Source organism: Eurytemora carolleeae, unplaced genomic scaffold, assembly GCF_000591075.1.
Source record: "Eurytemora carolleeae unplaced genomic scaffold, Eaff_2.0 scaffold381, whole genome shotgun sequence".
Taxonomy (NCBI): Eukaryota; Metazoa; Arthropoda; class Copepoda; order Calanoida; family Temoridae; genus Eurytemora; species Eurytemora carolleeae.
In genome coordinates, this window is record NW_019396271.1 from 98,879 (window position 1) to 125,523 (window position 26,645).

General features: G+C 31.4%; 2 protein-coding genes across 10 annotated transcripts; one reads left to right on the forward strand and one right to left on the reverse strand.

The window, feature by feature from the left end:
• LOC111699854 (intraflagellar transport protein 22 homolog) lies at positions 1 to 14,238 on the reverse strand. 8 transcript variants are annotated; one of them, XM_023470603.1, is made up of 9 exons: positions 14,165 to 14,238; positions 13,225 to 13,295; positions 11,896 to 11,937; positions 9,764 to 9,818; positions 9,038 to 9,135; positions 5,910 to 6,035; positions 5,377 to 5,486; positions 1,899 to 1,959; positions 1 to 131 (listed from the first exon to the last, which is right to left on the reverse strand). In XM_023470603.1, exons 3-9 carry the CDS (start codon positions 11,932 to 11,934, stop codon positions 54 to 56), a joined length of 567 nt encoding a protein of 188 aa, XP_023326371.1. In that variant the 5' UTR covers positions 11,935 to 11,937; positions 13,225 to 13,295; positions 14,165 to 14,238; the 3' UTR covers positions 1 to 53. The 8 variants fall into 8 exon arrangements, with proteins under 8 accessions (XP_023326371.1, XP_023326376.1, XP_023326370.1 ...); XM_023470608.1 differs by lacking the exon at positions 11,896 to 11,937 and having other exon boundaries at positions 14,165 to 14,236; XM_023470602.1 differs by lacking the exon at positions 13,225 to 13,295 and having other exon boundaries at positions 14,165 to 14,230.
• On the forward strand, positions 13,387 to 25,560 carry LOC111699853 (serine-rich adhesin for platelets). 2 transcript variants are annotated; one of them, XM_023470598.1, is made up of 11 exons: positions 13,387 to 13,781; positions 17,744 to 17,912; positions 18,351 to 18,433; positions 18,765 to 18,820; positions 19,558 to 21,144; positions 21,348 to 21,484; positions 21,914 to 22,078; positions 22,248 to 23,970; positions 24,267 to 24,353; positions 25,104 to 25,208; positions 25,289 to 25,560. In XM_023470598.1, exons 1-11 carry the CDS (start codon positions 13,779 to 13,781, stop codon positions 25,335 to 25,337), a joined length of 4,164 nt encoding a protein of 1,387 aa, XP_023326366.1. In that variant the 5' UTR covers positions 13,387 to 13,778; the 3' UTR covers positions 25,338 to 25,560. The 2 variants fall into 2 exon arrangements, with proteins under 2 accessions (XP_023326366.1, XP_023326367.1); XM_023470599.1 differs by having other exon boundaries at positions 21,914 to 22,063.
• Positions 25,561 to 26,645: the final 1,085 nt, after the last annotated feature.

Genomic DNA, 26,645 nt, shown 5'->3' on the forward strand with positions numbered 1-26,645 from the left:
TGTTACAAGACTGTTGTTTATTTAATCTTAATTTTATGATACTTTTCATTATTCTATCTTGATGTTATGATACTGTTTTCTTCATGTTCTCTTGTTCTCGAAAGTCCAGATACAACAGCACTCAGATAGTTCTACATCAACAATAATATAGAGTTTAATTCACTGTAATATTTAAATTCAAATTCTCGGCGCTCAATTTTCTGCAGGAAAAATAAGAAAACCTTCATCGTCGATGATAAGACAAAGATTTAAGGGGAGCAGTTGTGAATCAGACATTTCACTCTCTCTGTTTAGTGGAGGCTCACTTGCAATAACACTTGCAGTTCCTATTAAGAACTAATAATAAATTTAATAACGTTAAAACTGTTTTAAAATTCTTTAAATTTTATATGAGACAACTTTCAGTAATCTTATAAAACTTTTTTTGATTCAATCAAATAATTTTAAACGTAGGGATAAAATGTTCAATTATGAAAAGTAATCTGTTTTAAAAGCTTATACTGTAATTAATTCAAGCAAAAATACCCATAGCTTAAATAGTCAAGACAAAATTTTTTTTTCAATTCCCCCCTCTCCCAAAAAACTAGTTGCCCTATACTTAGAAAACTTTACAGTTACAATTCCAACTGTATTTAATGGACCCCAAACAGCATTAGTATTCTGAAGAAAAATAGACCCTTTTCCAATTCTGGTTTTATTATCCAATTATGTTAAACAAATAAGACAATTATTTTCAATTATTTTAATTCAAGTGTGTTTAGGAAATGTAAACTCAAAAAAATCAAAAGTTAAATATCAAATAATAATTAGTATTTATAAACAATTAAGATTTGCACAGTATAAATTTTATTTAGCATAATAATTTTAACCCTATCACGATCAAAGTGAATAAATACTAAAGTGGAACAGACTAAGGCAACGACGACAGGTTGGGCAATATGGTTTTATTTGGTTTGTAAAAAATTGCATAAAAAGATTTCATTTGGAAAGTAAAGACTAGAAAAAAACAGACTAAAGACCCATGTAAAAGTCTTTTTTAGTTAGAACTTAGAAATTTTCATGATAAAAAATCAAAAAAATTTTATGTTTGTATGTAGTTTATATGTAAATACTATATAGTCGCAATTAATCAATTCACTTCTGAAATCTTGATTTACGTTAATCTATATTTAAGGTAAATACAAATTCTAATTTTGTGTTTGTAAACAAAGGGAGTCCAGTTTCTGTTGTACTAGCTGTGCAATCCGTATAGACCAATTTATATATACTAGCCTTAGAGGGCGCTTCGCGCCCATCTTCTAAATTAATTGTGAAAATGTTCTCTTTGTGTACATCGTAAAACAAAACAAAAATAATTCGCGGATTTTCACAAAAAAATGAAACAGTAGAGGGAATGAAACGGTAGAGGGAATGAAACGGTAGAGGGAATGAAACAGTAGAGGGAATGAAACGGTAGAGGGAATGAAACAGTAGAGGGAATGAAACGGTAGAGGGAATAAAACGGTAGGGGGAATGAAACGGTATAGAGGGTGGTGAAACGGTAGAGGGAATGAAACGGTAGAGGGGATGAAATGGTAGAAGGAATGAAACAGTAGAGGGAATGAAACGGCAGAGGGGATGAAACGGTAGAGGAAATGAAATGGTAGAGGACGGTGAAATGGCTGACCGGCATTCCAAATAAATCAAAACGAAGATATATCTCTGATATTATTTGAATTTACCAATTTAAAGTCTATTTATTTAAAAAGACCTTGAAAAATTGCCTCATTTCTAAAAGTTGTGTTAGATTGTTACAAAGTTTTAGTGTTTTGTCAATTAGATGACAAATTAAATATCAAGAGTTTTCTCAATGTCAAACACAACGATAGGATTTCTACTAACATTGTGTTATGTTATACCTGGAAATCAGATCTCAGTCTGCTCCCTTCTTGTTCTAGGTTGACCTCCAGCTGTGGAATCCTGAAAGTAATTCGGGACATTTAAAATCACCTTTTATTGACCTTGGTCCAGCCACAGAAGTATCAGAAACGTGCCTACAACATTGCACAAATGAAAGTACAATATACTATATACAATAAAATATACACTTTCAAAGTGGTAAAACACAATACATTGTGCAATTACAGCAAAAAGCGCAAGTACAGTACATTGCACAATGCCAATTATACAATGCGTAAGGACAGTACAATGTGCAATGACGGTTATACATCGCACAATTACAGTACAATGGATCTCAATGACAGTACCACAGACTAACACAGACTGCTATGACGCTAGTAAATTCGATATTTTTCACAGCAGGTTCCATTTTGTGCAACTGGAGTACACGACCAATCAACAGGGATCTGTATTCAGGGATATTTAAGGATCCGAAACAAAAAAATTTCAAAAAAAGACTAAATTCATAAATTTTATGTTTCATTTTAAAAATTTGAGTATTTCTTTAAAAGTTGTAAAACTTAACCCCTGGATGGGCATTATTTGCACCAAGTGACTTGTGGAAAAATAGCATGGCGTGCTGGGACACCTATCCCGTGAGATCTCATGAGCAGTTGCGTTTTCCAACTATTTAATACTAAAAATAAATATCGGAGATTAAAAAAAAAATCAAATTGGCCTTAACTTTGTTACAAGTCTAATACAGAAATTAAGAAAAAATTTAGAAAACAAATTTTACTTTTGCAATAGGTTAACCCTGTTAAAAACGTTTTTATTTTAAATTTATTTATAAATATTTATACATGATATATTAGTTTGATGATTTTATTCATGACTTTTGTCGGAGGAGACAGAATGAAGTCAGGGTTAAAACTATTGAACAGTAGACACCAGAGGATCCAGATGTGGCTGTAGTTGTAGTTTCTGCAGTTGTAGTTGTATTGTAAGGCCCAACAGTTGTGGTTGTATTAGTAGGTACAACAGTTGTGGTTGTATTAGTAGGCACAACAGTTGTGGTTGTATTTGTAGGAACAATAGTTGTGGTTGTATTAGTAGGCACAACAGTTGTGGTTGTATTCGTAGGAACAATAGTTGTGGTTGTATTAGTAGGTACAACAGTTGTGGTTGTATTAGTAGGCTCAACAGTTGTGGTTGTATTCGTAGGAACAATAGTTGTGGTCGTATTAGTAGACACAACAGTTGTGGTTGTATTCGTAGGAACAATAACTGTGGTTGTATTGGTGGGTACAAAAGTTGTGGTAGAATTAGTAGTAACAGCAGGTGTTGTAGAATTGGTAGGTACAGCAGTTGTAGTTGTATTTGTAGGAACATCAGTTGTTGTTGTATTTGTAGGAACATCAGTTGTTGTTGTATTGGTAGGACCGTAAGTTGTGGTTGTATTGGTAGGAACAGCAGTTGTGGAAGAACTGGTAGGAACGGCAGTTGTGGTAGAATTGGTAGGAACAGCAGTTGTGGTAGCATTGGTAAGGTCTGCCTTTTTTTCGTTGAATCTAAGTTGAGAGTTGAATATATCTACATTAACAGGAGTTGCAGCAGTAAAAACAACTATTAAAACTATAAAGATAAACATAGTTTTCGCTCCAAACATTGCTGATAATTTGTTTATAACTGCTGATGAAATCGATTTATCAACTGATGCTGATTTCAGCTCTCCTCTTGATTATATGTAAATCCTCCTCTCTTATCTTGAGAATGTTGACGATGTATTACGGATGTATTTAGTCATTTTCAATCCATATAATAATTAGTTCATATTATCAAATATGTTTTGACGTATGAAGGAACTAAACGCTCGTCACAAATTCTAACTTTCCAATTTTAACTTTGTTAACTGATGTCATGGACTTACGTCAGTTTAAACTATGAAGTTAGAAGTCAGCACTTGTTCGGGTGGGAAGCTCGGGATCTAGTCACCCCGGACTAATTAGAGTGAGAAGCATTTGGTGTCTTTGATTTGAGATCCAACGTGTTTTTGTCTATAATTCAACAATCAGTAAACTTACGGATTTGTTTATTATATAATTTTTCATTCGAAACGCATATGCGGACGAAAAAGTATTTTTAAAAAAAGACTACAAAATTATGCTAAATGGGTCAAATTGTGATCGAAAGTCACAACTTTCTCAAATATTGACAGAACCGTTAAATCCTCGGGATATTGATCTGCATCTTTTGCATGATTCTCCAGATTATTTTGAATCCTCTACGAATACCCGGTGGTGGTATATACCCTGCCTGGATAACTTTAATGGAGGGATCAAGCATTATCCTCAAATTTAAATTGTTCATATCGGATATCATGATCAAGTGTTAACAAAATCCAAACAAGAGTAATGATCGATTCCCTGTTAGGTCAAATATAGTCTAAGCTTCCACCAACAAGTTACATCAATATAAAGACTGGAAATCAGAGTTTATTGCGAGTGTTCAGTTCCTTTCAACATAAAAAGTTGATCAATACATTCTTATTTTTAATAACATTTTGAACATAACACATTCTTATGTTTTAGAAAGAAAGGATAGAAAAAGTTAAATTATCAAACTGCTTAATATTTAATATTTTTTGATTATTAGTTTGATAGATTTGGAGTTACATTAAACAGGTAAAAGATGGAGGGATCGAATCCATATTTGATTCAGATTCTTCATATACCCCCTCTCTTTTTCTTTTTCACAAACACTCCCTTGAAGAGATTAATCGATAGGGGAGATTAAGAATAAGAATAAGAGTTGATTAAAAAATATTCAATAATTAAAATGACTTTTAAAAGCATTTATTTTACAGTCCGCATACTTTTGTCATCTAGGCTAATATCCTACAATGATATTTGGGTCTAAGAGATGTTATGACATGGAGAAATCAGATATTCAGACAGGTCTTCATGCTGTAAATGCCTGAAGGAGAAATGTTATGTAAAAAAACATCTGTGTGAGTAAAATCCCCCCCCCCACTTTCCGGCATGAATAGGGGTTAATTTAACTAAGCTGAAATATTCCTCAAAAGTAAATTTACAACGATTGAAAATAAGAAAAACTTTTGAAATCTTCCAATGATGATTATTCACTATTACAATACACTGCAATAATGTTATATTTGTTAAATACACATTTTAATGTTTGCTTTACAATTTAAAATGTGTAAGCATATACAAAACTATTCCTTATCATTCTTGTTTACCTCGTCGTAAAATCTCCATGTTTTACAAAAAATATGCTTTTTAATAATATCAAAAATTGTTTTTTTTTATTTGGGATGAATATTTTTCACAAGCTCAAAAAAGTTGAATTACTTTAGACGTTTCCTTTCAGTTTTTTTTTGTGAAATTCATCCCCCCGACTTGTAAGCTAATTTAACTCTTTGCGAAGTTTCTCATTATTATACGCATACGGTTGAGAAAAAAAGAACGAACAAGTTACCTGGAAAACGAACTTGATAATTTGATTCCTCTGTTTTGTTTATTAGATCCAAGATAATGCGCAAAGACCACACAGTTAGAATCCTGCATCGAGGTAGATTGAACCAGGGCCTACACAATGTTAACATATTCAAAAACAATTTGTAGCCGGCATGAAATTAAGTTTTATATAAAAAAATCGAAACTTCATATACCGCAAATTAATTGGAAAAACTATCATGCATAAAGTGCACGCAAACAGTAAAATATTGTTTATGAAAAAGTACAAGCAAGAAATGGCAATCTATAGTCGGGAAAACCCCCTTAAAACGGAAAGAGACAAATAGAGAAAGGGGTCGGGCCCAGACTAAAGAAGACGGTAAGCTTTACAGACTTGAAAGAAAGTTGGAGCAACTAATGGGCCATTGTTGATATTATTAATTTTTTTAGTGGGAGCCGGGGGGAATATTGTCACTATCTAAACAGTTAAGGATGTAGTTACTATCTAAACTTTTATAAACATAATCGGGGGGGGGGGGGGGGAAAAAAACCTACCTGATATAATGAATCCAACTGTTTGACATGCGCAGAATTATCCGGATTGAAAACAAAAACTATCCCGTGCGCATCCTTCTGTATCGCAGGCCAGCAACTTTCATAGTTTCCAGATCCACTCGTATCCTTCATTAAAGGGACTGTCAAAGTTTTTTATGTGACCATTTTAAGTCCCGATTTGTATAAAACCATTCTCAAAGCAAAAATGTCAGAGAACTATCAAAAAAGCAATTAAGCTCTCTCACCACAAATTCAAATTTTCTAATCTCTATATTTTTTGCTTCCTGATGTCAAAGACCATTTATTTGTATTATGACATATCAAATTTGTAACTTATAAATAAACACTATCCGGTTGAAAATATACGATTTGATATCGTCCTCTATGTTTCTTAGATACTGTTTTTAAGAGGCCCTTGTATTAAGAAATAGGGTATGTAACATTTGAAAAGATGGTACACTTGAAACAACGTCATAAGGCCCTTTAAGATATAATTTTGGCGTTAAAAAACGGATCTCTAGTATAAAGCTACAAATGGTATAGAACAAGAGAGAATACGAAGCCTACCTTATACATTTCTTTCATTGAAAATTAAGATATTTCAAATTTTTCAAAAACAGTATCAATTAAAAAGTATTTTTAAAGAATGTATTCACCAAATTCAAATGTCTGTAAAGTTAAAAATCTAAAGTTTTGGATTCATCTCTGAACTCGTGAATGAATGTATGGAAGCAAAAGATAAAATTTTTCTAAGTTAAGATTTGAACTTTATCAACAAAGAATCTCAGACTCTTGAGTTTAAGGGACTGTAGAATAAAATAACAGGGGTTCCTTTTTACCCTACGTATAAGCGAAAGTGACCAATATATTCTTTTTTTTCTGTCTGAAAATCAATAATTCTTAAAAATGATTTTTCTGTGAATTTTAGGATATCCACGAAAGGACCATATTTATTGGGCAAAATTTTCGTAATTTTTGCGCAAATATTTTTTGAAAACTTTGTAAACAAGATTTGCAGTAAGTTTTGGTCGTGTTAGCGCAATTTTTTTACGTAATTTGCGCAAAACCGGAAGTATCCGGCAAAAGTAAATTTTAACGCAAAACAAGTTATTGCAAATTAATCAAAATTGACAGTTTCAGCACAGAATTAAACAGCTGAAGGTTTATTCTAATATTTACAAAGCAATATATTATTATTTTGCTGGTTTGTTACTTTTTGTTACAAAATCTTTAAATTGAGGGACAAAAATTAATAAACACATATGATTGAAATATGATTGAAATGTGATTGAAATATCAAACGCATATATATATATTATATATATGATTGAAATATCTATGCCCACTGAGATGAATACAACTATGAAACTTAGCCATCAAATTTGTATACAGCCTCGACTTTGAAGTGTCGCAACACCTTGGTCTTTGGATTTACCTCACCTACTCACTGATACTTTTTGGTAGGCCTAGACATATACATTTTAAAAATACTACGCGTCTGTTTCCATCTTAAGTTTAAAATAAGTAATTGGCAAAATGCTGCTCAACTTTTGTGTGTAATCGTGAATATCTTAATTTGCAGTGTGCCATCAGGCATCAAATTGCAAAATAGAGTTTAGGAAAGTAATCATTTTTTTTTAAGCATTACAATTATTATTTATACAGAATACACCTGAATTTAACCTTTTACTGAGAATTTGTTCCGCAAAATTGCGAAAAACAGAATAACGCAAAAGCGGAATAGCGCATCTTTTCGCGAAATAAAGTTTGGGAATGATTGCGCAAAGTCGCAATTTTTCGAGTAAAAATGTAGCGCTACGAAAGCAAAAATTTGCACTTTCTTTTGCAAAAATTGCGCAAAAGTTTTGCGATTGCAACTCAGTAATTGAGAAGTCACATGAAATTACGGGAACAGTCTCTTTAAAAAAAATAATATGTACTTTAATATTCGTATATTTCATATAAAAGATGCCCGAAGCCTAACTTTGAATTTGTCCACGAAAATATTTCATAATGTCACATATTCTGATTTTTCTTTAAACGTTTCTGTTAAACTTTGAAATAATATTTTTGGTAAAAGTGTGGAGGTTAAAGGTATGGGAAAACTGAAGATCATAGGAAAATTATTAAAATTCAAAAATGCTAAATAAAGTAATAATACCATTTTAAATTTTTTTAACATTTATTTTTGAATTTTAATTTTAACAAAAAATAATACCATTAATTCTAAGTTCCCAAACGTACATTTAGAAAAACATTTTTGCTAACAAAACATTTTTAATCTACTTTTATATAAAATCTTGCTTATTTTTCAAATTTAATGAAATGAAAAAAAGAAGTTTCTTCGCAACATAAATAAAACTCAGACTTAAAGATAAATAGGATATTTTATAATTAAATTTAACTAAGTTTTCACGTTTGTTTTCTGGATTTGAAAAATTTAACATTCTTGTATAATAGTAAGACTATTTCAGCCTCATTTAATTTTTATTGATATTTCTTATTTTATTATATAAACTGAAATATATAAACTGAAATATATAAACTGAAATATATAAACTTAAATATATTAACTAAAATATATAAACTGAAATATATATACTGAAATATATAAACTGAAATATATAAACTGAAATATATAAACTGAAATATATTAACTGAAATATATTAACTGAAATATATAAACTGAAATATATCAACTGAAATATATAAACTGAAATATATAAACTGAAATATATAAACTGAAATATATAAACTGAAATATATAAACTGAAATGTATAAACTGAAATATTCTTTACTAAAAACCAAAGTTCTACCTTCACCTTGCTTTCTGATTTAAGTCAACTCTAGATGTCATTTTAAAAACCTTTTTATTTAACTCACAACGGTACCCAATTAATCTATATCTACTTCAACATAACAATGAGGAAAATATAATCTTTTTTCTTTCTCAAATTGTGTGAATTGTTACAAATTCTTTCATCGCGTTGACAGCATAAATCTGAAAAAATTTAAATGGTACCGTTCTAAATCGGACATGACACTTTACAAATGGAGAGTTAATAGAAATTACGTAGAGTCTCTCAAAGACTAAGTCAATTACTAAACAAAAAAATAATACGCTTACCCAAAGTTCGACCTCGGCTCGACCAGATTTCTTATTAATGTCGAGATTCGAGGACTCGAACTCTAGGATTCGAACCCCCACAGTTGGTCGATATTTTCCTACAAATATCAAACAATATTTAATTATCCAAGCTTTGCACGGTGAACTAGACAGCAGGAGAAGGTCAAATTTATGTGAGATTACTGGTACGAGGTTGTGATCTCGTAGCTCCTCTATATGTCGGATTTTATGCACGAGTGAAAGAAAAACAAGTTTATCTGATTACACATTAGGAAACAAAATATTCTTCTAAGTAGCTCTTTAAATAAGGGGTGTTATGATTGAAAACCTGAAATATTTCGATCTTGCGTCAAATATACAATAAGAATATAGTTTCAAATTGTGATAAATAAGGGTTGAATGCTTTCATTCGTTTCGTAAATCTTTCTTTTCATAGAATGCCTGTTCAGCTATATTGTAAAACATATGAACGAAAAGTAAAAAATAATTATTGTTTAACTTTGTTTAGATTAGATATAAAACTTTTATAGAAACAATTCGACATTTGAAGAGAAACTTGAGAAAAGAAAGGAAAATGTTAGTTTAAAAGATAACATATAGAAATAGAGAAACTGTAAAATACTAATCAATTAATACGATTTTAATTCTAGACTATTATTGGAAAGGACCCTTTAAAACTTTTTTTCAATAAAGAAAAATGTTTGACCCTTTTTATTAATACCTTACCTTGCATATTTTCTGTGGCATCAGAAAGGAAATTGGATATCAGAGTTTTTCCAGACTGAAAAATGATTTTTAAGGTTTGTAAAGACATCATCGATTTTTAGCTTAGAAAGTGTTTAATTCTTATAATTTCCTTTATTAATTCTGCAGCAAGAAGTTCACCTGTAACTTTTAGAGAGAAACCGCAAAAGATATATAGATTTAACCCATAGATAGAGAAAATCACCAATATCCAAGGTTTCAGCGAAAATCAAAATTGTTTCGCAAAAATTTCCCATTTATCGCGAAAAAAAATTTCGCCGAAAACTTTTTTGCATTTCGATTGTTCACAAAAAATGCAAACATTTTCACTTTTTTCGCAAAATTTGCTTCAATCTGTTTCGCGAAAAAATTGTGGAAAGGGAATGCGAAAATTTTCGTCAAAAAAAGCGAAAATTTTGTGAAAAAAACGTTTCATTTAAAAGATTCTTTCTTGGTTGGCTTAAGGCTTATGGATAGCTGCAGATTTAGGTGAACGTACGTGGGCGGACAGAAACTCAGAAAGATAGCTAGAAAAATCAAAATCTCTTCATAAAACAAGAGAAATTATTAATATGACGTAATAAAACTTCAAATGTTCTCAGAGTAGAGAATTCCACAAGTTTTTTGCGCAATTAATTGTTGCAGCTAAACCTCTTTTACGGAATTTTTTTTCGCGAAAAACTGCCAAATTTTCCGCAAAAGTTTGCGAAATGTGAACGAAATTCTTAGCGAAGCGTTTCGTTCGCTTGAACCTTACCATTAATCAAAATAAATGTACCATTGTGATTGTGAATTGCACATCCCACCCCATAAATGGAAAGTTCTTGAAATTACACCTATACTCTTCAGTCCCATTTTTTAAAAGGCAATTTAATATCACCGAGCAGTAAAAAATGTTTGTAAAAGATAACACTAGATACATAAATTAGAATATACTAAAAGGTGTCGGGATAAAGGTTTCAGAAAGAAAGATGTGACTTTTTTAATTAGTTTCTAGATAATTGTGCCAGTAATTGGATAATGGATAATGTATCACTAACCAATTCTTATAATTTTCATTTAACCTTAACACTTTACCGGGGAAGGGTGGGAAAGTAATTTAAAAAATTATATTACAACATTTTTTATAACTTCAGCGCGCTTGTTCTTGGCTTAAGTTGAACCAAAAGTAAATGGTAAAATTCTATAGAGAGAAACCACTTGCAATTTCACTGCGAATTGGTTAAACGTATAAAGTAATTAAAAAAACTAATTATATTAAACCCAGAAAATTTATTTAAAGTACTAGATTAAACAGTATTATTCGCGTAATAAAGGAACAAATTTCTGCGATATATTTTCCCAATTTGATTTAATGAGACTGTCGACATGACATATATTCGATTTTAAGAGAATTTTTATCCGGCATTTTTAATTACAATTTCATGATCTTGGGTATAAAAGTTTCTTATTTGTTTCGAGGCAAATAAGTAACATTTTATACCGGCAAAGCAGGTTTCCCTTTTTTATTTCGCGGATTTTAATAAAAATCGCACATTTTTATAAGAACTTTAATTGAATAAATTTAAATATATATAAATATATATATATATATAAATTTATATACTGATTTGTGTTATCATTTGGGAAATTATTTTTTTGTTGTGATTTTGACTTTTTTCTTTGTTTTCGGATTAAATCAAAGTTGTTTAGCCACTCATATACGTTCGTGATTAAAAATCTTGAATTTAAACGTTAAAAAAACGAAAAAAGTAAAAATCTCAACTAAAAAACACAATGTCCCACATGATAACACAAGACAGTTGCATAAATAGATAAATTCGACGTGACCATCTCTTTCGTCTGATAAAACATTTTTAAGATATCTATGTTTTTTCTTTCTGAATTTCGATAATTCCCAGTTAGCTCTTCTAATGACTTCTGAACTTACAAATAAAGTAACATGGAAGAAAATGTTCATAGTTTTTATATTGGAAAAATTACAATATCTTGCCATGATTGCTAATAAGACATAGAAAAATAGTTGGTGGGTCAATTGAAATTACATTATAAAACAAAAAAGAAGATGTTTTATAATGTTCCTTGATTTATTTAATGCTTTATAAACTGTATACCTGGCTTGGGCCTACCACTAGTATCTTAACTTTATACATATTCTGAAAAATCATAAAAGATGAAGACGAAGAATAGAAATTTGAGAAATAATTCCTAACTTTTTACTGAAAAATTATATAAGATTAGGAAGAAGAATAAAAGTAATATAAGAATTTTTTTACTTTTCACATAATCTGAAGAAAAGATAAGACTAAAAACTAGTATAGCTATTTAAGTAAGACTTTTTAACGCTTTACAAATACTGAAAAATAGATAAGTATTTAAATAAAAATTATTAACTTCATACATATTCTAAAAAATGAAATAAAAGTTTAAGAAAAAGAATTCAAAACTTTTTTACATATTCTAAGAAAAGATAAGATTATAAATGAGAATAGCAATTTAAATGATAATAACTAGATAGATTAAGAATAAGAAAATAATTATTTTTCAACTTTACACATATTCTGAAAAAAAAGATGAAAACAAAGAATAGAATAAGAATTCTAAATTTTTTATAAAAAAGGATAACATTAAAAATGTGATTAGAAGTTAAGTAAATAACAATTGCTAACTTTGTTTATATTCCAAAAAATAGATAAAAATTAAGACAAAATAAAAGTCGTTTAAGTAAAGAAATCTGAAAAAAAGATTGAGAACACGAATATCAAGGAACAGATTATTATTGAAACTAGTCAAAGTATGAAACATCAGTATGCAAGATTTAGATATTGTCAGTTGCTAAAACAATTGAAAATTAGAACAAAAGTAGAAAACAAGAAAAAATAAAGAGCAAACCTGATTGAAAAAGTATCAATATTTTAATCGTAGAAGCAGGAATAGTTTGTAACCACTCGCAGTATATTTACAATGGTATGCAATAGAAAGCCAAATATTATTTATTTCTTCCTGCTTTCCTTTTGTATATTTCGGACGGATGAAATAGAACCATGTTAAAAACATTAAACGTAATACATAAACTTACATAGATATTGATATTTAATTCAAGTTTAAAGATTTCATCAACCATAACTTTCAAATTAAAATGTAAGTAACTTAAACTTAAAGGGACTGTAAACGTAATTTCAAGTGGCCTTTCATGCAAAAATGGCAATGCCCGATTCACAGTGGTACCCTTAAAAGCTTTGCCTGATCAAGTATAAATTATATATTAATGTTTAAAATTTTGAAAATCGATAAGTTTTAATGACATGGTTTCTCTACAAAAGTGAATTGCGCATTTCTACTGCAGAAAAAATTTAGGAATTATCACAACTAAACACTTGTCAAGCTGGAAAACGTATTATCTTCTACAGTATTGATTATATAAAAATTTAAAGGCCGGTTACCAAATTGTTAATTTGTCACTGCGTATATCTTTTCCATGAGGTTCACTTGAAATTACGCTTTTTGTGCGTATCTAAACAATTAAATTTTGATATTATAAATTATATTTTATGGAAAATAATTTGTTGGACGAGTTAGACAAAAAATTTTGTCTGGGGGATTTAACTTCTGTTAACATCTTAAAATCTAGTTCGTTTGTGGCTAAACATCCCACATGGGAACTAGAGTTTTTACTCACTCTTATATCCAGGGGGCAGACCCCCATTGCCACCCTCCCCCCAGTTAACGCCCCTGAAAGTATATTGACATGATTGCCTGGAGGGATGGGTTGTTTACAACATATTTACGTGTTTTTACCAAAAATCACCTGTAAGGCTGTACACGGCAGGGGTTAAGGATAAGGATGCGGTACTTTGATTGTTCAAAAGGGGAGGGGTGAATTCAAGGGGGTTATGAAGGGGGGGGGGTTTTATGTGCAGTTTCCATCAATACATAAAGAAGTGAACAGTTTTTATATTTGTATATTGATGGCATAAATAATACTCTCCATTTCACCATGGTAAACTTTTCACATTTTAAAAAAGTGTTTTTTATATAAAAGGCAAGGTGTCAAATATACATCCGATTAAACCATAGCAATGTAAGCTGTGATGTTCAGGGTTACCCACAAAGGATGAAACTTTACAGACGATTGTACGGAATTTGTTTAGTCCGTTTTCTTGCATTCAGGGTTCCTTGTAGGCTAAAACTGGTTTTTGTTCTGTGCTTGATCATTTAGTAAACCACTTAAATTCTATATTGAATCCATGAACCAAAAATAAAGCTTTAAATTGTCATATTTTTTTAGTTTTGGGTCTTCTTTTATACAGTCTCATCCTTTATGAGTAACCCTGTACGTTTAAAATTCAGTGATGGTGATGGACGGACGTTTGATAGAATTACCTATAGTTCAGCTCTTTCGGTGACGCGAATATTTATTTCAAATTATTGGACGACTTTCAAAACTCCACTGACAAAAATTGTTAAAATCAATGAGAAATCAATTAATATTATATATCTTTCACAAAATAAGTTCTAAAATTATAAAATTATATATATAAGCAAGACATTTATAGTAGGATGTGTAAAAAATTATTTTGTAATATTACATTCTAACTTTACGTCGTTTTTTTTAATATACTGTAAATACAGTAAATATATCTCATATTTCTGTATGCCTTTTTAACACATATGTATAAAGCACGGATTTTTTATATATAAATATATACTTACATCTATCACGGTAAATTAGAGGTCCTGGTCTAAAGTCCATCAATTTATAACAATTTAGATTTTCGTATTTGCGATCTCGTACAATATATTTTAAAAATTCAAGTGAAAAAGGTCTCTTACGCTATGTTTTACGTTTTTGAAAAAGAATTCAAATGTTTTAAAAGGGATAACATTTTATTTTCATCAATGTTTTAATATTTTAATATTTTCCTACTAGTATTTCAACTGTTTCACCTCCTTATTTTGAAATATCAAAGGTTTTCATCATCAGCTTACAAAGATATGGGAATGAGAAAAGTTGAGTTTGTTGCGAGGACTCATTTTTTCTCTGTAAATAACTTTAATTGTTTTGAAAACAAGAACTATTTTGTACATCTCGTCTCAATATTTCTCTCCCCGTTTGCTAAAAACATGACTAAAAATATTCCGATATATTCAGAGGATATACTTCGAGTTGCTCTTAGTTTTACGTAATATAAAGAGATATATAAACTTTAACTTTGTAATTAAACTTAGACGTTCACGAGCTAAATTTATGTATCTATAAATTCCACTGCAAACTAAAATATGCACATTAGCACACGAACATTTATTATGATTTTTCCACATACTCCTTCAAGCATTTTAAAGCGTTAATATCTTTATAGCCGAGGCTATAAAACATTTTTAAGATTGTTAAGATCAGACAATGAGTAAAAGCCTGGTAACAGTTTAAAGTCGATTCGGTCTGATCCGGTCTGAATAATTGGTACAAGATTTTCATAGTTGTTTAGATCGCTGTGAATTGTAAAGTTTACAACTGTCAATGTCAACACAACCCGTAGATTTGTAACTTCTAAAAGGAAACTGCAAACTTGTGCAATAGTCAGTAAACCTAACATTGTTCAATGTTCCTTGCTCATTGTTAAAATTTGTCATTGTTCATTGTTCAAATTGTTAAAAGTGTTCATTGTTTCTAATTTAATGTTCCTTGCTTATAATTCATTGTTCATTGTTTATTGTTCATTGTTTAGTGTTATTTGTTTATGGTTCATTGTTCATTGTTAATTTTCATTGTTTATTGTTTATTGCTCATTGTTTATTTTCCATTGTTCAATGTTTATTGTTTTTTGTAAATTGTTTATTTTTCATTGTTAATTGTTCATTTTTCATTTTTTATTGTCATTGTTTATTTTTTAATATTCATTGTTTATTGTTCATGGTTCTAGGTTATACTTTACTGTTCGTTGAATTATTTCTCATTGAAATGGTCATATGTTTTCACCTTTTTGGTCATTGGTCATTTCTTTGCATTTAATTGTGTATTATTCATTACTAAATGATCACTGTTTCTTGTTCCTTGGCCATTGGTCATTGTTTACTGGTCATTTGTTATTAGGCATTGGCCGTTCGTTTAGGGTAATATGTTTCTTAGCTATGGCTGAAATGCTTACCAATTACTCCCCAATGTTTTGCATTATGTATTTTGAGCAGAGCCAGGACCAGTAGGACTGTTTGAATCCGGCTTGAGAAGTTTCAAAGTCGTGATTTAATAAAAATGGCACTTCAAAATTTCTCTCGGCAGCCTTTTGACCCCCCTCTCCCTTCCCAATTAGAAACACTCTCAGTATTTTATATTTCATCTTTAATACTGACTTTACAATTAAATGCCAGTTTAAATAAAAGGTTTGGTTAGATATTGGTCTGATCCATTATGATTTATATTACAATGGTTTTTACCATGGTTTCTAACTAATAAAATATTACATTTTTACCATGGTTTCTAACTAATAAAATATTCTAGCCAGAGTGTCCGGCGTTGCCTAGGCTTTTATCATTATTCATGCTCATATAGTTACTCTTACCGTTTACCCGGGCTTGGTATTTATTTACCAATATAGCTTAAATTGCCCAGCGTTGCCTATAGAACTTAAAAAAATAGTCTTTGTCACCCCTGGGCAAGGTTATATATATATAACTTAGATGGTTAGATACTCTGGATGTGATCCAATGCAGGTCAATGTATTGCAAAGGAAAATATCCTCATATGACGTCACTAATACTTAAATAAATAACGATCATTACATTTAACAAATGTTGAATGTGCTAACAAGTTTGAAGCTAAAAAATGGAATAATTCTAATTCAAGTTTTCAATTTTTGAGTTAGTTTTTTCTTAGTGAGCCGCAAAATAATTTTTTTTTTTTAAATAAGCGTGATGTCATATGAAGATTAGAATGTCTAGTGTTATATTCATCTAACCTTATTATACAACTTTTCCCCCGGGCTATCCATGGCCATCGTTTCACTCAAAAAATGTCAGCCAATTCAGTTCAACGGTTCGGTCAGCTAAAGCAAATATCTAATATATATATATATATTCACGAGCGAAGAGCTTCATTATATAGATTTTATCTATTTTGCGACGTCTGTTTTTGTGTTATCATCATATTGATGTAGATAAAAATTGTTAAAATTTGCATTAAAAGGCTCAAAATCATTAAAAATGTTTTAAATTCCTCCATTAAAATATGAAATCTGTGAAATTATACACTGTTTTTTTTTCTTAAACATTGTGTACGAGAAATAATTCAAAAGTTAAATCTATCCCGAGAAAGAGGGGCGCAATTCGTTCTTTAACTATCGTATTCGTAAATTAAATTAAAGATATATCCGAAATCAAAAAGAATATGGGACCAAGAAATATAAAATATCAAATATTTAAAAAATAGTTAAATGTAAAGATTTTTTACCCATACTTGAGCAAAATAACCTCCTCTCATCACCTTACCCCGTCACCCTCCCCCCATGCTTTTTACCCCTAGAAAAGGTGTATTGTATATTATGAATATTGTTATTTACAAAAATATAAATTCAGAATTTAGAATTTAGACATTTCAATTAAAACTTAAACCTAAATCTTGCCAGTGGCAAACCAAGTTTAAGGGTCTGTTCACAAAATATAGATTGAAACAGATTTGAGGGTTTAGTTAGATGCAAGGCTAAAAATATATTAAAATTTCAAATCAAATCAAATCAAATATATATATATGTGTCCCAAGCCAAAAACATAGAAAATATCATATTTTAAAACATATTTATTTAAATTGATTAAAAAAATTTCAAAATCCAATAAAGATTCAAAATTTCATACATGCACTAACCGCATGTTATTGAATCTAATATTTTGAAGGTAGCACAAAAACAAGAAATCCATAATAATAAAGATATTGACAATATATCAAAAATAATGATGAATTTGATCATTTAGAGGAGAATTCTGCTGCTAGCGTTCATTTCTACCACGTCTTGTCAATTTGAGCTGCATGCCGGTCAAAGCGAGCCACGAGCGGGTCAACCCGAGCCACAACCAGGAAGAGAAGATAAACAACTCGGCTCACTGGTTTCTTGGCTAAGTCCAGGATTAAGTTACAACACGGGTATACTTTTATTTAAAATATTCGTACACTCTAAGAAATGTCAAATTTTCATCTTAAAAAAATGTGTTTGTACCGCCGGAGCCAAATTCAACTTAGTAGCATATTTTGTCAAATGTTGATGAATAATAAATTTAATCTAATAAAATTAAAAAAACAAGTTGGCTCCAGTGCTTCTACAAATTTGTTAGAATTAATTTTTACATTTCTTAAGAGTGTACTGTAAAACTTGCTCTAGCAGCCCAAAAGTCTGTCTACAATCCCTGTCAATATTCCTTCACCTATCCTCCCCTGTGACCAGCCCCCTCCCTCTCCTAATTCTTTCCTTCCGCCCTTTCCCCTCTGGCTAATTCCCTATTCTTTTAAATATTAAAAGGTCTCCCATTCTGAACCATACTGTCGAAAAGTCCAATTTTAATATGATCTGAATTTCTAAATTAGAAAATTCTGGGAAACAGCTTGGGCCCGGGAACCACCTTGAGGAAAGATCAGACGATGGGCCCTGGAATAATCCAGCTAAATCGGTAAACATGAATTTAATATTTTTACTTTAACTAATCTAAAATGCAACTAGATCCGAAAAAAATGATGAATGTTGAGAAAAAAGTACACAAAATTATCTTATGAATTTGGAATTTCAATTTTTTTTTATTGTAAAACTAGCTTTGGCTGAAAGCTAAGTAAGCTAAGACCAATACAGTGGTTCTCCCAAGTTTCCAAAACAGATTTTTAAGGCAAATTAGCCAAGGGCTATGATCAAACAAACCAACAAAGAGCAAACAGAGATTACTACTTTATATGTTTAGATAAAAGATCATATTTCGAATTATTTCTACAATAGTTTTGTAATTGTAGACAAGAGCTGAATTTTCTAGAGGACAAACTTACACCAACTATAATCCAACATACAGGTTTAATTATAATTCAAAGAAATTGAACCTTTGTCACAAACTCGAATTTATAATCCGTATATCTTTGCAACATGACGGTGTAAACCTTTGATATTTCAAATTTAGATTATTTGATCTCACAAAATTCGTAGTTTAAAATATTCTGCGACATTGTGTTTGAAAGATTGGAATTCGAAAATCAGAGTTTGTTACAAAGACTCAATTCCTTTTTTAAGAGACTGAATAATAAAGGTGTCATATATAGTTTTGATGAATTGCATTTTATAGGGAGGGTCGATATTTGCCTGGTTTCGCAATAGAGCTTAGGATGTATGCGGGATATAACCACTTAAATATTCTAAGAAAAAAACATTGTAAACACTTTTATATAAATGAGAGTTAATTTAAGAAAAAGTAGATGGACAAAAAAACTGATTTCTTTTGGCAAAAAACAACGCAATTTGATTAAATATCAAATAATAAAACTGAGGACAGCATTTAGGAACTTGAAATACATCTTTAGATACCCATATCGATATACTATTTCTTTTAAATAGCCATCAGCTCGCCATTTTTTATTTTCAATTATTTTAGTTGCGCAGTTGTTAGCCCGAAGCTTGGTTCTAAAATTGATCCAATCTTTATAGCATTCCACATGAAAATTCAAAAATAGCAAATGAAAAAAGATGTATGCTCTTTGTAACAAATAATCCATTTTGTTTTAAGAATAATAATATAAAATAGATTTTTTTTCATAGATATGTTACTGACTCCAAGACAGGGTTTACTACCTATGCTAGTGGTTCGGGTTCTGTGTATCAAGGGGGACCTGGAGGAAGAGTTGGAGCATACCAAACCGTGGCCAATCCAAACCCAACTCAAGCTCCTTCTTTGGTGGCTAAACTTGGTTCCTTTTTCTCTGGTTTAGGATCAGGAAGATTAAATTCTTATAGCTCAGGATCAGGAGGGCTAGGTCGGTATGTATCTGGACTTTCTGGATTATCAGGAGTATCCGGAGGATCAGGAGGATCAGGGGTATCATTAGGAAGAGAAATTGAAACGTCTACTCCATTCTATAACGGATATATCCCGGTAAACTCAGCTCCAAACTCACAGGCCCCTCCTTCTCCTAATCCAAGTTCGAAGCTTCCACCTATTGGAAGATCTCCATTGTTGTCCCCTTCTGATAGCGCGCCCATAACTGGTCCTTGGATAACAACAACTTCGAATAAAACCCCGGAAAAGAATTCCAAAAAAAATCCAGATGTTATTGTTTCCAATCCTGTCTCGACCAAGGGGAAATCAGCTCAAACTAAGACCAATGACAACTTTGGAAAAAGCGTTATAAACTCCTCAAAATCTAGAACTCAATTAGGACAGGGAAACTCAAATAAGGTAATATCTACCTCCAATGGACCATGGATTACAAAACCTTTAAATTACAAAGGTGCTGGAGGGTTGTCAATAAGTGGGGATAGTTCTGTAACCCTTGGTAAAAGTGCTGCGGCAACCCCACAACATGCTTCTTCTTTCGTCCAAGGTAATTTCAACGGACATGTTAATTCTGGTGGAGTTTACCTTCAGAATCCAGGATTCAATTCCTTCATTAATGCTGATTTCAACCAGGGTTCAGGATATCAGGGTAGTTTCGGAAACACAGGAGTATACTCTGGGGCATCAGGACCTCCACATGGAGTATTCCAATCTTCCTATTTAGCAAATTTCCCAAACTTTGGACCGGGAACCTTCCAACAAGCCCCAGGTTTAGAGAGTTATCCATGGTCTCAGGGAGGAACTCAAGAGCAGTCAACATATAAACCTTATCTAATTCTACCCAGTGTAACAAAAAGAACAACCACTAGAAGAACAACTACAACTACAACTACAACTACAACTACAACTACAACTGCAACTACAACCACAACCACAACCACAACTACAACTACTGCTACAACTACAACTACAACTGAAGTAATATCTGAACAACCATCAACTCCTGAACCTTTTATATCTGTGACAGAAGAAGCTGTTTCCACAGATCCTGAAACAGCAACAGCATCAATTTCACCTTTACAAGACATTGAAGATACCATTGATCTCTCAGAAGAGACAGTCTCAGAACCAGAATCAGTAACAACAAGTGTTGAAGAAAGCACACCTCACGGTGATACTGAAACTGTAGATAAAACTGAGTCAGTTGATAGTGATGAAATCGGAGATCCTACTGAATCTGGGGATGATATTGAACCTGCTGAAAGTAGCACAACTGGAGATGATAGTAAAGCTGAAGATGCTATTAAACCTGTAGATAATTCTGAACCTGGAAAAGATGTTGATTTGTTGAGGTAAAGATCAAATATATGATTTAAATGTATAGAACCCCAAAAAAAAGCAATATTTATAGCTGTTTTTTAAGGCCTTTATGGCAATAGAGAGAAAAGCCCTGTTTAAAGAAAACATATATTTGCAAATTCGCATACAAACTGAATCTAAAATTTTACTAAAATCTCTTGGAGACATCCATAAGGTCTAAAATTATTTGTTTAAGTTCAAATTTTTCGGAGGATGAATTTAACCCAACCTCATCCACATCTGCCACTCCTTCTACTGCTGACACTTCATCTACTTCCTTGTCACTCTTTGACCTGATGTCAATAGAGTCGCAGACCACCTTTTCAGAGACAGGTAGATAATGGGAGAGGATGATATTTAGAAAGCGGGTATATAGAGGGGATGGGTATACACACTTCTGGGGTCAGGGGGAAAATTTAATAAAATTGTATTGGAAAGGGGTTGACTCAAGAATGCTGAACATATTTTCAATTGGTGACTAAAGATAAAAATGCTATGTAAAAGTTGTTCTTGTTTATGCTTTTTTAATAAACATACTTTTGTGACGTAGAATTTATTTTATTCACATAGAATATTTTTCATTGAGCCTTATGAAGTTTTGAAGGTCAAATTGGTATGAAAAAGCTATCATCATCCCAAAAGTAGATAATGTTTTTTATGGATTTTTTAAAGAACACCCATTTTTCTGAAACAGACTCAAATCAAGATTCATCTTATGAAAATTACTGAACATCTATTTAAATAAATGTTTTCTTTAATTAGAAATATCTGCCCCACCTGCCACTACCCCAGCTACCGATGAAGATCAAGTAGTTGATAATGTTGAAGAAACCACCTCATTATTTGACCTGAGCCCACTTGGAAAACATGTAATCATTGTTCCCACCCCTCCAAACCCTAACAGGGTCCTAGGCAAAGATAATAGAGGTAGCACTGTTAAGGCAGTTAAAAATGCAATTATTGTCTCGTGGTCTTTAAGTACAGTGAAAACTTCAATAACAGTTAGTGGTGTTTTTTAATTTGTTTCACTCTTGTATGTCATTATTTTTTTTCTTTTATCTAGACATTAAACTATCTCTATTCTCTTTGGTTCCAGGTGTAAATTATCATCCAGACACATTTGCAGAAGAATATAACACAGAAACATACAATGATAAGAGGCATAGTGATAAACAGGGGCAGCAAGGAAGAACAGAGAATGTAGATGGAGAAACATCAGAAAGTATTGAACCTTCAGATAGCGAAAAATTACAAATTAAACCTATATTTAAACCTCTAGATGATGAGATAGAAAAAATTGAACCGGTAGATGGTGCTGAAGAGATCATTGACCCTGTAGTTGGTGTGACGGATGGTATTAAACTTACAGAGACAGGAAGAATCAATCCAGTAGATGATGAAGCAGGAATTATTGAACCTTCAGATGTTAAAAAAGTAATAACTGAACCTACAGATGATACAGAAGAGACCATTGCACCTTTAGATGATATTAAGGAGACTGAGGATGATGAAAAAGAAGATATTGAAGCTGAAAATGATGAGACAGCAGGATTAGAACCTGACAAGCTCAGGACAAGGTTCCCTTTAGCTCGGCCTACCCCACAAATCCTAGAGGTTGAGAAAGAAAGGATAAATATTATTCCACCACCTGAATTTTATCTTGATGAAACATTAGACAACGTTGATGAAAACCTGCCGTTTGCTAAGATTATTGAAGATGATGAGAGCAATCATTCAATCATTTACTTGAAACCAGAGGAGGAAAATACTGAATTTGACTTGATTTCTAATTTTGATGATGAAGCTGATGATATCCTTCAAGTCCCAGATACATTCACTCCCCCTGCTAAAGAGGATTGGGATAATGATGCCGATAATGATGATACTGAAGCTGAAAAAGAAGATGACGTTGAAGAGTTGAAATTAGTAGAAGCAATTGTAGTTGAGCCTTTACAGATCTCAATAGAGAAAATAAGAAGCCAGATGCAAGATGATTTAACTGAGGAGACAGATGAATACATTGCAGAGGTGGAAGAAGAAGATGCTTTCTTGATCGGGAAAGCCAATCTGAAAGCTTCAGCTAGAAGTGTAGAGGGAGGAAAAAACTCTAAATCAGAAGAACAAGAAGATGAATCTGAGTTAAGCAAGATCAATTACACTGTGACCAAAGATGCTCTTATTATTGTACCTATACCTGTAGACATCAATGAAGACCAGGTCCCTGATGCTATTATTGCTAGTGATGATCTCAAACCTAATCTTAGTATAGAACCACCAGAAATATTTGAAATTTCTAATAACTCTGCTGTAAACCAAAACGGAAAAACTGCAGAATTTTTTACTTCAGGAAATACAGATTTTGTAGATCTTCTAAATACTAGTTCAGACCAGGAGATTATACCAAGTGAAGATGGACGAAAACAATCATCAAGATCTGATGGAACCTTGAATTTTGCCACAAATAACCAGTTCAAAGTATCCAGAACAAAATCTGGAGACCTCTCCCCTCTCATCAGTTTCTTAAAAAATCATAAACAAACTCCTGAAATCAATCCCAAAACGCCGGATGATCTAAAAACTGACCGATCTGCGTTTAAGCGAAGAATTCTTCCCAAATCACCAATTTATGTTAAACAGACAGTTATCCCTGCCAACTCCGATGGAAAACCTTCCAATCAGTTTCCGTTTCCTACTGGAGAAGTTTTTAACTCTGAGATTGGAAAACTGGTTCCAACCCTAGATTCTAAACCTGGGAGAAGCTCTAAACCTTCAATTAACCCTGCTGGATATTCTTTCAATGGATTTAATTTCCAGGACAGGTCCGTTTTTAAATTCATATTTTAAAGATTTATTTGTGATGTCCACTTTATCATTTAGAGTATGATTCGTCAATGCAATTTTCCCTCAACATTTTGCAAATTGCATGGGGGTGTTTCATTAATTTCCAATTTGCAGGGTGTCTCATTAATTCTAACATTTATTCCAGCAATTCAGTTTAACGGAGCTAACCCTCACACAACTATCTAAATGACAAGTTTTAATGGCTTCTTAAAAAGTTGCTGCCTGCCAGCAAATAATAATATTTTTCTAAATGTTTTTAAATGTCGTCTTCCAGATTTGGATATCAAACTCCTTGGTACAAACCGCAGTTTTTAGTAACAAGCAATAATATTCCATCATATCCAAACCAAATGCAGAACAGGTAAAAAAATATCTTTTTTTCCATAAACTGTTTCCAAAGAACCCCTAACAGTTAAAATATCAAACTTACGAAACATTTCAAAGTATTGTTTTGTTCAAAATTTACAATACAGAAATATCGAATTTCTTTCGTAGTTTGTTATAACAAACAAATTGTTCATAGTTTCTTCAAATAACTGATAAGTTTTTTCATTCATAGATAGGTTTAAAAAAAATAAGAGTGAGTTCTGGATTAACTTTTATTTCCAAGATTCAATTGTGCCTATATTCTTCTATTCTATATTCTTGTGCCTATTTCATGATTTGGCAAAGAACAAAAAAGTTTACAGACAGTTGCAGTGAATAGTGAAAACAATAAATAAAATTCAAGTCAGAATTCTCGATCCTTTTTCGGAAAAACCTGTAAAATAATTTAAATAATTTCTTGAATTCTTCTGACATTATACAATGAAAATCCAAAACCCTATAGAAAAAGAAGACAACATTGAACCAATATCTAAGTGTACTTGATGTTGCCACAAAGTAAATATTTTTACTAGAAGTTTTAAAATCACTTTTCAGAGTGAAATGGCCTCTGCACAGTGCACAGTGCACACATTTAATTGCTACGCCTCATGTTCATAGGACTAGTTGAAATCATAACTTGGGTTTTCTACAGTTTTCTGATTTATACTGTTTATTGCAATCATCTAAAATTAAAACAATTGCTTTTTTTTAAAAATTCAATTTATTGATTATTTTTATTTTTCAGAGGCAACTACAAACTAGAATACGCTAAATCTCCTCGAGGTTCAATTGAAATGCCGGATTTTCTCAAGTTTGTAGTTACTATGAGACCAGCAAGCATATCAGACAGGTAAAGGGTGCTTCTAATGTCGTCTTCTCTTGACAAACAATTCGCACTAATACATTTTGTTATTTTTATTTTCATTTTAGGTCTGATATAATGAGTGGCGGGTATGCACGCGTAGATCAGTGGAGATAGATTTTAAACTTCTGTAAAATATTTAAAATTTACGTAACAACTCCTTTAAATGACCGCTTTTTAAAGTTAATATTTATATTTTGGAAAACAACTTAAAAAAGTTTCAGTTTATAAAATTGTCACCAAGAAAATTTATTATTGATTGGATTAATCATTATGCCTATAATTTGTATTCATGGTTGTAAATGTTTAATTGAGCACTGCATTTTTAATAAATTTGATATTCATGTATTGTTGAATCATTTTTAACCCTGAATATTTCTTTTTTAGGATTGTTAAAGTTTCTAACCAGAGCATTGTTTGCACGTTTTGGAAATTAAAAGTTCACATTTTGATGTAAACAAATGGATTTATCTTTGGCCTTCTTTCTCTTTTCAGGGCCTTTAGTCCAAATTAAACATTAAAAGACTACTGTTAAATTGAATAATACTTTTCCCATAGTTTTTAACAGAGAAATCGCCATTAAAATTCGTCTAAATATAAATATGCAATTTGTTTGTAGTTCCTCGAACCGAACAGCGATATCAGATATGGAACTAATTTTAGCTTTAGTTTATTGAGTTCAAAGCGAGATAAAATTACTGAAATTACCATTAATTCAAAAAATTCCTTTAAACTATCAATTTATTTAAAACATTTTAAGTTTGCAAGAAAAAATCTCTTAAATAGAAACTGAACAAAATAGGTCAGAAATTGCTATTATTTCGGTTTCAAGTTTTTAAGTTTCAGCTTTTAAGTCTGGGTCGACTATGAAGTGTCGCAAAAGGGGTTTCCAACGAAATTTTCGTTGAATTAAATTCACAAAGATGAATGAACGAAACTGAACGAATTTCGTTCAAAATTTTCTCGAATTTCAATGTACTTTGGCGAAATTTTAGAACTTATTTATGCAAAAATGTTGTCTATTTCCGCAAAATTTCGTTAAATTTTCATTCGATAATATCGATTTTTTTCCATTTCGCATCAAGAAGATTGTCGGATTTCTCATGGAGTTTCTGGTGATGCGAGGGCCGGGGGGGGGGGGGCCCAAAAAAATTTCGCACATTTTCATGTTATTTAAAAGATAAGGGAAACTATAGCAAATAATCTCAGGAAAAGAATCGTATTCATGAAAATTGATAAAATAAATTGTTTCTCCGTGATTTTCTGCATTTAGTAAGTGCAATTTTGGAAAGCCTAGTCGCAAGGCCTTGGCTTTTGATGTTACTTAGCTAACTACAGTCTTTATGTCTGTTTGTATGCTTTAAAGTTGAATTTGCATGATCGAAGTAATTGTCAAATTTGTCTAATTGTCAAATTTGTCTGATT

Coding starts and splice junctions, on each gene's coding strand:
- LOC111699854 (XM_023470603.1), bottom strand. CDS start 11,934: ATGTATAAAGTTAAGATACTAGTGGTAGGCCCAAGCCAG. Junction 9,136..9,763: donor TGCCACAGAAAATATGCAAG/GTAAGGTATTAA, acceptor TGATATTTGTAG/GAAAATATCGACCAACTGTG. Junction 5,487..5,909: donor AGTTGGATTCATTATATCAG/GTAGGTTTTTTT, acceptor AACATTGTGTAG/GCCCTGGTTCAATCTACCTC.
- LOC111699853 (XM_023470598.1), top strand. Junction 18,434..18,764: donor GGAATAATCCAGCTAAATCG/GTAAACATGAAT, acceptor TTGTAATTGTAG/ACAAGAGCTGAATTTTCTAG. Junction 24,354..25,103: donor CCAAACCAAATGCAGAACAG/GTAAAAAAATAT, acceptor TTTATTTTTCAG/AGGCAACTACAAACTAGAAT.